At 31.6% G+C, this 12808-nt stretch overlaps 1 protein-coding gene across 2 annotated transcripts in view; it reads left to right on the forward strand.

Moving 5' to 3' along the window:
• LOC138328578 (uncharacterized) overlaps positions 1-9377 on the forward strand; it is a 35818-nt gene extending 26441 nt beyond the window's left edge. The window contains exons 18-21 of one of the 2 annotated variants that reach the window (XR_011209227.1): positions 531-626; positions 1482-2181; positions 8446-8560; positions 9203-9377. Coding sequence is in view for 1 of the 2 variants with exons in the window: in XM_069275456.1 (XP_069131557.1) it covers positions 531-626; positions 1482-2150 (765 nt within the window). In the remaining variant the exon portion in view is untranslated. Of the gene's footprint in view, positions 1-530; positions 627-1481; positions 2182-2737; positions 5337-8445; positions 8561-9202 lie in introns of those variants that run through there. The other variant, XM_069275456.1, reaches the window with a different exon arrangement.
• Positions 9378-12808: the final 3431 nt, after the last annotated feature.

Here is a 12808-nt window from a genome sequence, read left to right on the forward strand (position 1 = left end):
TGCACAAAAACAAAGATTGTTTTGATTTCTTGTTGGTGATATTAAGCCACTCTTCGATATCCATAGCTTTGTTAGGTTAAAGCCACACTATACGTAACTATCAACAAAATTTCAAGTTAAATTCGACTCCGATATTGTTAGTATTTGTAGATGTAGTTGAAATTAAGATATATTAAAGAATATTTGTAATGATTTTTAATAACTTTAGTACAGCAGTTGCTGAAAGTCGATACATGTAAACATGCCTTCATTTTAAACTGGTCGCCATAGAAGTTACGATTATTACCGAACGGAAGTCGGAAAGTTCATGACCCGTTTTCGGAAGTAAGTTAACCTATATTCAATCAGAATATTCTGTCTGCATGTTATATGAGTATGCATAATGTTCATATTGGCTGTATTAAAACCGCCCTTTGGTGTTTTCCTGAACATCATAGAAATCTACATATAGATCTAATTTAAACTTTGTGTCTTTTGAAATTATCAATCATATCCCGATAACCCTTGTGATCTTGAATAATACCCGACAGAATGACACCACCAATGACCTGACAGAGGAACAAAATCAACAGCTCGAAGAACTAAGGAAGGCATACGTCCCAAAGCTGATTCCAGATGTTGAGGCGGTTAGTGATTAACACCTTGTTTAGGGAAAATGACATTGTTTGTCTATCCGATAGAAGTCCCTCTTTATACAGTTGTCGTTATACAATTGTTGTAACAAAATTGTTTTTTAACGTCAAAACATTCCAACAACGAGCTAAAGGAATAGTGATGGCATATATATCAGTATGGATGGAAATCCCAATAGATACAAATATTAGTTTAGTTTAGTTGAAACCATAAATTCTGATTTACATACACATACAAATATATACAGCTAGGATTGAAAACAAGATGAAAGCTTATATTATGTAGCCATTAGGGTCTCAGCAATTGGGTTTCGCTGATTGCAAACAAACTTTGAAATTAGTAAAATTAATTTCTCCAAAAAGAGACAATTCCGATTACCCTTTAACTTGTGATCGCATGATGATTAACCACATGGAAGCCTTAACTTTTGCCTTAAATAAGTAAATTAAGTTGCATATCTTAAGTTAAATTGATTTTTTGAAGAAAAGAAAAGTTTTTCTTTAAATTAACTGACAAACTAATTCTTAATTAAATACACTTTACTGTTAACTTTAAAGTATTAAATCTTAATAATTGTAACGATTTCATTACTTTGGTAAACTGTCGCGAAATTTATAAACTGTCAAGAAATTTGTGAATTCTGAAGTTTGTATGATCTTGCTACTAAGTAGTAAGGCAAATTGAAGTTCTTGATTTTTATATAAACATCGTACACTGATACAATAATAAATAGTGGAAGAGAAACAGTTAAATCAATGTAAAGTCAAATTGTTCCATCTATAATTATGTGAAGGAGAGTGCCAAGCATTCGTTAATGTATAGTATGTTATTTTCTTTTATCGTTATAGAGATTTTTAGCTTTGATGGAGAAAATATTTGAAAATATTTTCAATGGAGTTTTCGGAGAAATCAACCCGTCAAACGAAATTGAGAAAACGGGGTCAGGCAAAGACCGATTGGTTAAATCAGACGCGAAATGTGCTAGGGACGATGAGACAAGCTGTGACGAAACAGAACACATGGAAATTGACGATTTTGATAGAGACCAAGAATCTACCCAATCGCCTAGTCGGGAATTGCTTCATCAGAGTGGCGATGATCCGACATCTCCAAACGGCTGTAGTATTGACGACCAAACTGAAAGCAATTCATCTAGACATCACCGTCAATTCACCAAGGACCAAGCCCGTAGACCTGAGAAAGATCAAGCACAGACGACAGATACTGGGCAGAAATCTAATACAGCTGGTGATATGGTCCGATTTTCTTTGCTCAAGAAAACTCCAAATTTCGCCAAAACCTGTGTCAACCTGTGTTGGTACATGAGGATACAAAACCCGCCCATGCATATTGATACTGATATAAAGGAAGGCGAAGAAATCAACAAAGACTTTTACAAAAATTACACACAAAAAGGAGAACGCGTTGGGTTCTTAGTGTGGCCTGCATTGTTTCTTCACAAGGATGGGCCATTATTGTGCAAAGGTGTTGTTCAACCTTTGCTTGAAAATAAATGATACCTTGTGATGGCGGGAAATACAACAACGGGTTTGTAAACTCTTGTAGAAAGTATTATTTTTAGATAACATTTTGGGTTCAACATAAATTATATCATCGCATTAACATAGATATAAGTCACTGTTTATTATTTGACTATTAGCTGTGATGCCATAATATCTTCAATCTTATTTATCTTATTGATCTTACGCTATCTAAAATCATAATGAGATAAAATCATTTAAGCACTGATGTTATAATTTTTTAACTTCATAGATGTATAAAAGAAATTTTGTTTGAAAACTGTGTGAATCCGCGTAGCGGATTCTCACAAGAGTTTGCAAACAAAATTTATTTCATAACCTGATGAAGTCCAAAAATAGTTACATCAATGCTTATAATTAATTATTCAGACCAATTTTTAACATTAAATATCAATACGCAACGTTGACGTCTATATTATGACGTCATGATTATGTCGGATTTTCGCGCCATTCTCGGAATTTTTCTTCATAGTAGTATGAAAAAAAGTATTTGCCAATCAGAAAGTCGGATTCAGTATGAAAACAAATAAAAAATAATTATTTTACATTGAATCATGTTTCAGGGTTGTGATGACAAAACACACTATCTTTTACATTGATGATTCCCACAGACAATGGTTCCAGGGCTTTTGATTGGTAAAAATTTAAGTCAACCTCTTTTCAAAAATCTTGGTATCGAAATTTACTTTCTGGCCTTATATCTATATTTTATGCTTGATAATGATTTCAGCGAACGTTGGTTTTAGGTTTTTCAGGAACGGCGAAAAAATGGCTCCAACGATACCTAAATGCTATGACTGTTTTTTTTATGTTATTATTTATTTTTTTATTTTTCTCTCATTTTCTCTGATTAATAGTATTTGTTATTTGGTATTTGTGTACCCAGAAAAAGTACATCATTGACAGTAACGCATGTAGTTTTTTTCGGATTTTGCTTTTCATCAAAAATCTTAGTGTAAAGAAATGCATTTGTTTCTTACACATTGTACATAACAAAGTCGTGTGTTTCAATACTTTTAATGTAACTTTTATCTAAATAATACACAATTTGCATAGTATTGTCAGTATCTTATGTCCATATTAGTATGTAACATTAATGTGCAGTTTGAGTTTAAATTTTCTTACCATTGTATTATATTATTTATCAGTTATCCATCTAATGGATATCATGAAAGATATATGTACATTATATATCAGACGCTGTTGAGAGCGATTAGATAACGAATTGATTAGAGGAAACAAATAAGTTATGATCTAATTGAAATGAATCACATCAACAGAATTTCTAAAGTTTGTGTTTTGTAGGTGTGTTACAGAAAGTCTCTCCAATTATATGAGATGGAGAGATATACATCGTAACTGCATATATAATGAATATCTATCATACAAATGCCATGCTTTCCCACGTTCAATATAATTAAGCTATTTTATAATTTTCAAGGATAACATTAGCTCGTGCACTATTACATTTTTGTTGAGGTCGATTGGGTTAAAATTTATTTCATATTATAATAGAAGATACTCTTCGGTGTTAAGAACAATTCTGGAGTTGTCAAGGTGGAATGTAATACTCTGATCGGGATAATTTTATATTGTGTACGGACGGATGTACTAAATATATTATGTTAGTTTTGGTACAACCGTTCAATCATTCGTAACTTTGTCAAATCATTTTAAGAGAACTTACAGCATTTTAAACAAGATATACAAGATAGATGTTTTACATGAAACAAACGATGTTTGCCATTTGCCTTGCCGCATTTGTTTTAAATAGTATTTACCAAATCTACGATACTACAATTGATATGATAGTTTTATAAACAGTGTTATTACATTTTATTTTTTGTACTATTTGCCTTGCATCACAGTTATAAAAGCTCATCTTATTGTATACATCTCGTATACTTTAGGTAACTTATAATTCGCAAACATTATATTTCATGTGTCCAAAATTATTCCTCAAGAACAAGGACGTATATGAGAAGGATAAGTCACACTGGGTTTTGGGGAAGTCCAAGGCAGGCGCTTTTGTGTTTGTGCACTGACCGTGACGTTGGGCGACGACCGATTTTCCTTTGATATCCGCCGGCGCAGCCTTTGATGTAGCTTGCGGGTGCGAGGGTTACCGTCTTACTTTCTGAAGCGGGGCCGTCATTTCATGAGCTGTCGATCTTTTTGAACGAAATTTAAGACATATCCTCTAAATATTCCGTCTTTAAAGCAAGTAATATACGTCGTGAAATTTAATAAACTTTACAATGGTGTTTCGTTTGACTCGATAAGACAAGTATTTGTTGAGAAAAACGGTTTTTATTCCCGGTTCATAGGCGTCTCGCGTGGTGTTTAGTAATGTAAAGAGACAGTCACGAATCCTTCTCACTTATAAATCCTTGCTCAAGAAGAAGAACTAATTTTGGAAAACAATCTGAAAATGCATTGCTCGCAGACTATCAGTTAAGGATATATTTATAATCACATAATGATGTTGTGTGTTTTAATGTTCCAGTAATCAGAAAACTTCGAAGACATAATTATCATAATATTTTTTTCTCTATATTATATGTCGCTTAATGGTATTAATATTTTTCATAATCATTTCCTGTTTAACTTGGCAAAAACGTCCACCATCTAATTTTGATCTCTGTCTTTTCCAGCTTAATTTTATTATATTTTCCTTTTTTATATGCATGTAATGGATTTAAACCTTGTATAATGCATAACCCGAAACCCGCCTGTACCGGGCAAATATGCTGGTCTGTATGACATCCCGTTTAGACAAGTTATATATCATGTAAATAATAATTTTTTTAATAGCAAATACAAGTGACAGTTGTATAAATTTATTTCTGCTTTATTAATTAACTGCATGCACAAGGTAAAAGTAGTGAACTCGAGACAATAACAAATGATTATATTTAAAAAGAAAATGCAAGTTTAGTTTAGTGCATTACCAAAGCTGTGTGTTGAAGTTGTTTCATTGTTTACTAAATACTAATTAATAAGCTTTCAATTTGTTTTCGTGCTATTGTGTTTTATATCAAATTTTATAATTAAAAAAAGATTTCATTGTGATTTGATACATAAAATCAAAGTATAATAAATGCAAATACATTTGTGTCACAAACTGACTAGAAATGAAATAAAAACATATTTTTATTATCATATTTGGTTTTAGTTATAGTTTTGTTGATTTACTACGTTGTAATATATAAGGCAACATAAAACAGGGCATTACACTTTCATTGAAAAAAGACTTGTAAATTCAAGGAAAAGGATAAATATCTGGAAAAAAAATAGAAAACAAAAGTACAGCAACTTTCTCAAAACTTTATTTATCTGTTGATGCGGGTTGTCTCCCTTCAAACTTCGATCAGCCATATCGCCGAGTTGTTCTTCAACAACTACTGGTAGTTCTCTAATTTATAAATTAGTATAATGTTAAACTGATCATCTAATTAATTTTACGTCTAAGTAAGTGTATTGCATGCCCTCACTGGGTATATTCAATAAATGTTGACTTAGTAAACATACAACATCGTTATTAAGAACATATTTCTGTACACGCAGTATCCACATTATGACGTATAGCAGTGAATTGTATCGATTGTTCATTAAGACTAATAGCTATCTTTACGGTGTCTTTTTTTCATTTTAAAAATCTGTTCAATAATCAATTTTGTGTTTTTGGACAAGCAAAACTGTAACCACAAGACTAACGAGACTTCGTCGTCATTACGTCTCAAATTCGCTAACGCCGACATTGAAGATTTCAAAATGGTTCTTCTCACAGGAAACCAACTATCTTTCGCGGATCTAAATTTTCGCGATTTCAATTTTCAAAAAAGTTCGAGTAGATGAGCATCCGCTGATTCTAAGTTGAATGGAAATTGATATCAATAGTGTAGATATTAAATTCGCGGTGATATATTCTTGGACAGGGAAATATGCAAAACTTAATCCACACGAAAGAGAGCGCATTCACGCTAGCTCATTTTTTTCTGTACTTATGCATTTATAAATGAATATCAAATTTAGTCCGTAATTTATACGTAGTGTGTAGTCACTGAAATAATGAAACAAGAAAACAAGACATATTCTAAGAAACGAGAATTGCATATATATATCTTTGTTGTTTTGTGTTAGAAGGCGGTTTAGATACCTGTGATATTTTCCTGGTTGACTTAACTTGAATAATGGATAAAATAAGTAATGAAAAATATTGAATACTGGATAAAATAGATAATGAAAAATATTGAATACATCTACGCCAAGCCATGAATTGAACGTGGAAACACAAACAGTGTATAAGTGCATTAAACATACAAATATGTTTAAATTTTATTCCATACAACACTAAAAACTTTAAACGTCAGATTTAAAACGGTCATAAAATAATATCAATACATAAAATGTGCCAGACGTCGGAATATCAGATATCATAAACTTTTCTGGTGATTCTTCATGATACCGGATAAATGCCTGTGCGACTGGTAGTTCGTTCTGTTATGACATAAGACTGAAAGTATTTCCTGATGGAATCAGCTCTAAAGCAATATATCAGTCTGAATGAATTTTTATATCATCTCGGTCACAAGTCTATACCACTTGTTTATCACAGACGCCAGTAAGGATTATTCTTAATGTTGTAAACAAAGTCCCTTAGTCGTACGGGATTCATGTTATCCATTCTTTTAGTTGGAGTAAATGTAGGCTTATCACATCCTTATTAATGACCTGAATAAACACTAGATAGCAACTGCAATTAGAATGGACTAATTCACTGTTTCAGAGGCAAAGTTTGTCCTTAGTACATGTAAACCTATCTATGAAGTCCACACACAGTTTTTTTAATACGTTGTATCAGATATCTTCTTCTCATATTGACGTCATGATGAATTTATCTCAATGAGTCACAAGAAAAGTCTATTATTATGGTGTTTTCGTCCAATATTGAATTACGATTAGGTCTAATACTAACAAAAATGTATTAACAGTTGGTATATGTTCAGTGTGAATTATTTGTCTTTGATAACAACATTTTTGAATTATCATTGAAACCTACAATAGCTGTAACAATGAATATATTGAGGCTATTGTCACTTACAGCTATTTTAAAATTGATAATTCAATAGATACGGAAAACAGTAATTTTATGTAGATATCGCTTGTGATCTTATCTATTTACTTGTTTACATTTATACTAACATTTATTAATTTGTAGTGACGCTCAGTGGAGGTTAACAAATGTAAGCTTTTCCTTAGATGAATTACACCAGATTTTGTATTTTTCATATGTTTATTCATTAACAAGCAACTGAATTAACTAATCGATATTATACGCGTATACAATATCCTCAGTACAAATGCCCTGATACGATCTAGTCATAATCTTGATAGATCTGAAGGTATCAAAATAGAACGTTGATCTCTATAAGAGAAGAACAACATATCTATAACACAGATGTTCCCAGTAATTGTTTTGCGGATTTGTCCAGTTTGTTTCATGGGACATGTAGCAGACTGTTAATGTATAATACAGCTCTAGCTAGTGCATGACAGACAAAGGCTTGTATCCTTTGTGCTATTTCAAAAGCTCAATTGACATATATCAATACAGCAACTGTGACTTCTATCATCATAAATCTTTTCATCCGTACTAAAGTCACTATAATTACGTTTTTCATGTTGACAGAAAACGCCTGTCATTTTACAATAAATACAGTTATATGTGACGTAGGAGACTTTATACGGAGTGAACTTAACAGTATGGTATATGTATATGTAATACCAAATCCTGGTTAGTACTAACAAAATATGTGTACTGATGATGTCAGGTACAACATAGTGTTAGAGGTATATATGTATAGAAAATATTGCGGAAATCAAACGTATTGAACACGTGTTACAGTGGAATAATGTAAATATTGGAAGATGTCTATGGAAGAGGACGGTATACGTACTCAAAACTAAAAAGGTATATGATATTAATTAGTATAATTCAAAGTTCTGACTTTTAATATCAATTTAGAAAATCACAAGAAAAAATGGAAAGTTATGGTTGTTTGATCCCACCGATTTATTGATACATGATGTTAATATTGAATAAGGAAATATAAAGTCTATCAACGTGGTTATCATTTAGCCATGCCCTTATGCATGTTTCAATAGATCACCAGATAGCTTAATAATTGCCGGACGGTCGATATATTTATAATTTAAATATGCATGTAAACATATAGCCTTAAGCATCTGCTAATTGATCTTACTTCAGGAGTATAACACAGTCATGCTATGATGATTTCAGCAGAAATTGTTTTACAACACTCAAATAGGAGTTCGACTGGTTTTCTTTATTTCGGACCAAAATTGGGAATATTTCTAATAAGGTACGTTACTACAAAGAACTTTAAAAAAAATATGAAATTCAGCTGCGCTGTTACCTATTACTTATAATTGAAGTTGTTTCAAATTACAAAGGATAGGACAGGTTGGAAATAAAATGCTTAAGGCATGACAGATAAACACATATATAGTATAGATATAATATATTGTCATTTTCTCTCAGTATCCTTAAATGTTGTAAAGCTATCGACAAATATCCAGTCTTGCCAGCTTTTTTTGTAATTGTACATGTAACTCTTTTATCTTCATATGGACACGTTTTCTCCATTAAGTTTTCTAAATAAGTTATAAAAGGTATCATGTCAATTGTATCATATATTTCAAATATATGGTTGTTGTTAATTATACATCAAAATTACCTATTAAAGCGTATCTGTGCAAGGTTCTATTATAATTTTATTATTTTTTAAAAAACATATGTTATTACATTAATTCTATCTTTTGTATGATTATGAGAGAAGAGACTAATTTATACACGAATAAGTTTAGATGAATAACGATGAATAAGGCGTGAAATGTACCCATTGTAAAATAATATTATGCAGAATTTAATACATATGTAAATCTTTAAATCTAATGCCACCGATATAAAAGGTTACAAACGTACATATTATTTAATTTTACAGAACTGATTTGCTTGATCCGACGATAGTGAAAACGCAATGACGATGTTTATCCAATTGGCTTGGAGCTGCAAGCAAAACGGATGCCGGTCATTTATATAAGTTAAGGAACCACGAAAGAAAGTTTTAATTTTGATGCAAATATATAAAAGCCTGGAAAAATTACCTAGCTCAGAGAAAAGTTACGTACCATGGGATTTTTTATTAGACCTAATCGGATACGACAGTTCGCTGTTGTCATGTTATGCTACACCCTGATTGCCAGTACGTTCTTGTATTACTATACACATAAAGCTTGTTATGGTGACAGATGTAAAAGAGTGAATTTAATTAATAAGGATTTTGATGTTTCCACGCGTCTACCAAACGCGTTAGCCGGTCACAGGAGAGAAAGGAATGAACAAATTACCAAACTTCACGATATTGGAGCAAACCATATATCTGACATGACCACAAAGGACTTGGGACTTATCATGAATTTCCACAAGATAAATGATTATAAAATAAATAAACCTTTAAAGGAAAATATTGATGTTAAGACCCATTGCAAAGGAGATTCAGTTAAGGAAACTAAGGCAAGCTATAAACGGACAGCTCTTGTTAGTTCACCAGGCTCAGGAAACACCTGGACACGTCACCTTTTACAACAAGCAACAGGTAATTACTAATTTAAAAACAACATTGGCAAATTAACTAATCAATTGATTTTACTAGAAATAGAAAATATTATATTATATTACATGTATCAACAATTATTGATATATATTATATTACTGACTTTTCGCCTACATGACCCTATCACTAGGCTTTGTCACACCGACTTAAGTCAGCGATCTATTGGCGAAATGTTATACTGCAAATGTACACGTTTTAGCGGTAATTTTATTTTATATTAATGATTAAGATATATTTTTTTATTTTCATGGTTCAGGTATAGCCACTGGTAGTATATATGGGGACGGATTGCTACAGAGAGGTGGATTTAAAGACGAATACAAATGTTTCAAAGCAAACACGTGTCTCGGTGTTAAAACGCATGAATGGAAACAACATTACCCAAGCTATTTCAGCAAAGGTATTTTAATTTTGCGTCATCCCCGAGACTCCGTCCTGTCCAGCTTTCATTACTTCAATGGTGGTTTGCACGTGGAGGAAGCAAAACCGCATCTACTTAAAACAGACCGTAAGTCTTCATATGGAAAACACACATGATGGAAACGGATGTACATTATCTATTTTATTAAATACTTCTCAAAAACTAATGAATACAATTTAAATTAAGTCCATGTTACAGTCATCGAAATGTAACGATTACTTTAAAGTATACCACAAGCATGGACTAAACTGGTATCGTCATATTTTTCTTTATAATAAAGGGAATGGATAAAGGAAGATAAAGTATACATGTACCAAAATTAAAAATTTTCAAAAATAGTAGAAAGATTCATTTCCTGTTTGTCATTATATACTAGTATGTTATATATATCCTACTAAAAAATATATATATATATTTTTAAATAAATATAATTTCTATTTACAGGTTGGGTGCGGTTTGCAAAGGAAAGAATACAGTTTTGGTTCGATTTGAACAATGATTGGATAACAAAATTCCATAATCCTTTATACATTATATTTTATGATAAACTGAAGGCAGACCCTATCGAAGAAATTGAAAAAGCTGTCAAATTTCTTAATATGACAATAACTGAAACGGATAAAATGTGCATGGAGAAAAATATTCAGGGAAACTTCAAACGAAATCACAAAACCAAGATTGATATCGACACATTATATGATGCAGATCTCACAGAGTCATTAAATAAACGGGTACAGGAATTAACGGGACGCTATAAATAAACGATTCCCAGGTATGCAGGTAGCCTTGACGGCTAGTTGATATATACAATATTTATTTTATTTTAAATACAGAAATGAAACAAATACTTAACTCATCGAATTTTGTGATTGCTACGTCAAATTGAAATTTGCACTATATTTTAATAACTGCAGACTATCAACACAGGAAACTTAACATTAAATTTTCATTTACAAAGACATATAGTTATAGGGCAATTTACTTATTCTCGTTTATTTATTCATATATATCTGTGATAAGAAACGCCCGCAGGCGACTGCATGGAGTTAATGACTACTGAGAGAAATCTAAAAGTTTCTATTGTGAATGGCCTGGGGCAAAATCATTAGTGAACGAAATATCTTACTCTTAAATTGCAGTTCATTATATCGGGGTTAGTATGTTTGCTGGGGTTTAGTATCGTGTGGCTATTCTCCTACGATCTACCATATATCTGAAATTCGGTTTATAAACATACGAAAACAGTTCAACAAAAGGTTGCTGAAATCGTGTCTGTACACAAAGTATACCAATCTTTGTAAGAGTTACAACTCTTTCCCCGTGTTATGTTTGTCAACAAAACCTTCACTTGTATTTTAGTAGCACAATTTCACCAATAGCGTCACTGATGCGTCTAAAGAAGTAGGAAAATAAATTTAAGGTGTCTATGTTTTCAAATGATTAAGAAATATCAAGGTATAACCCAATTAATGAGTCAGTAAATATCTTCTGTGATATTTTTAATTGGAATTTGTTGATTCATTTTAATAAAATCTATTTTAATTATATTTCAATTGTTCGTCGTCAACATACTCTACTTTAAAGTTTTCTACAGAACAAAAATATATAGTCATGGCAGTAAAGTGATAAAAAGTTCAATAAATGTTTTCTATATTAAGCATCATTGACAGTTCAAGGTATTTCTCAATTCCCATTTTATTTGGAAAGCATAAATGAACGTTCTACAAATTAAACTTATTTATCCCTAATCAATTTATTTTCGGTTACTTTTGTTTGAATCGTCACAGTTTTGTCAAAACATATATTTGAAACAATATATATATATATATATATAAATAACAGAATTCATTTATGTGTTATAATTTATGATACTTTATGAGATGTATGTCCCCTTATTATTATCTCCTCATAATAAATGTTGTAATTTTAAAGGTAAAAATTTTACATTATCAGGCAGCCCTTCGTGCCCGACTTCTAAGGTTACAGATACACGAAAAAAAAAAATAAGAAAAAACACAATCTTCAAAATTCAATACTATACACTGACAGCTTCAGTTTGCGGCCGCCATTTTTTTTATACATATGGGGAAGTTGTGCGTTGCTCCGGTACTATTCTCCCCAGTAAATATATATTTAACTAATGCAAATGCATAACAGAAGTAATTAAACATTCTATATTATTTTCTAAATAATAATAAAAGCACTTTGAAAATTAAAAGCTAGGAATGCAGTCAAAGTATCCACCAAGGCGAAGATAAGCACAAGGAATCATGACGTCACATAACGTCAACAAATGGCACGAAATCATAGGATTCGTATACGCGGCACTCAAGGCCTTGAATGGACACAGAGAAATCCGAATCTTTGAGTTCATTTCTTTGAGTTTATGCTAGACAATTATTACATCATATACCTTTATATTTACATATACCCCTATATAGTCAATGAGAGGGGAGTTACGTTCAAATTAGCGTAAACGCAACGACGTATGAATACAAACCCAGAGTAGGATC

This window comes from Argopecten irradians, chromosome 7, assembly GCF_041381155.1.
Source record: "Argopecten irradians isolate NY chromosome 7, Ai_NY, whole genome shotgun sequence".
Classification (NCBI taxonomy): domain Eukaryota; kingdom Metazoa; phylum Mollusca; class Bivalvia; order Pectinida; family Pectinidae; genus Argopecten; species Argopecten irradians.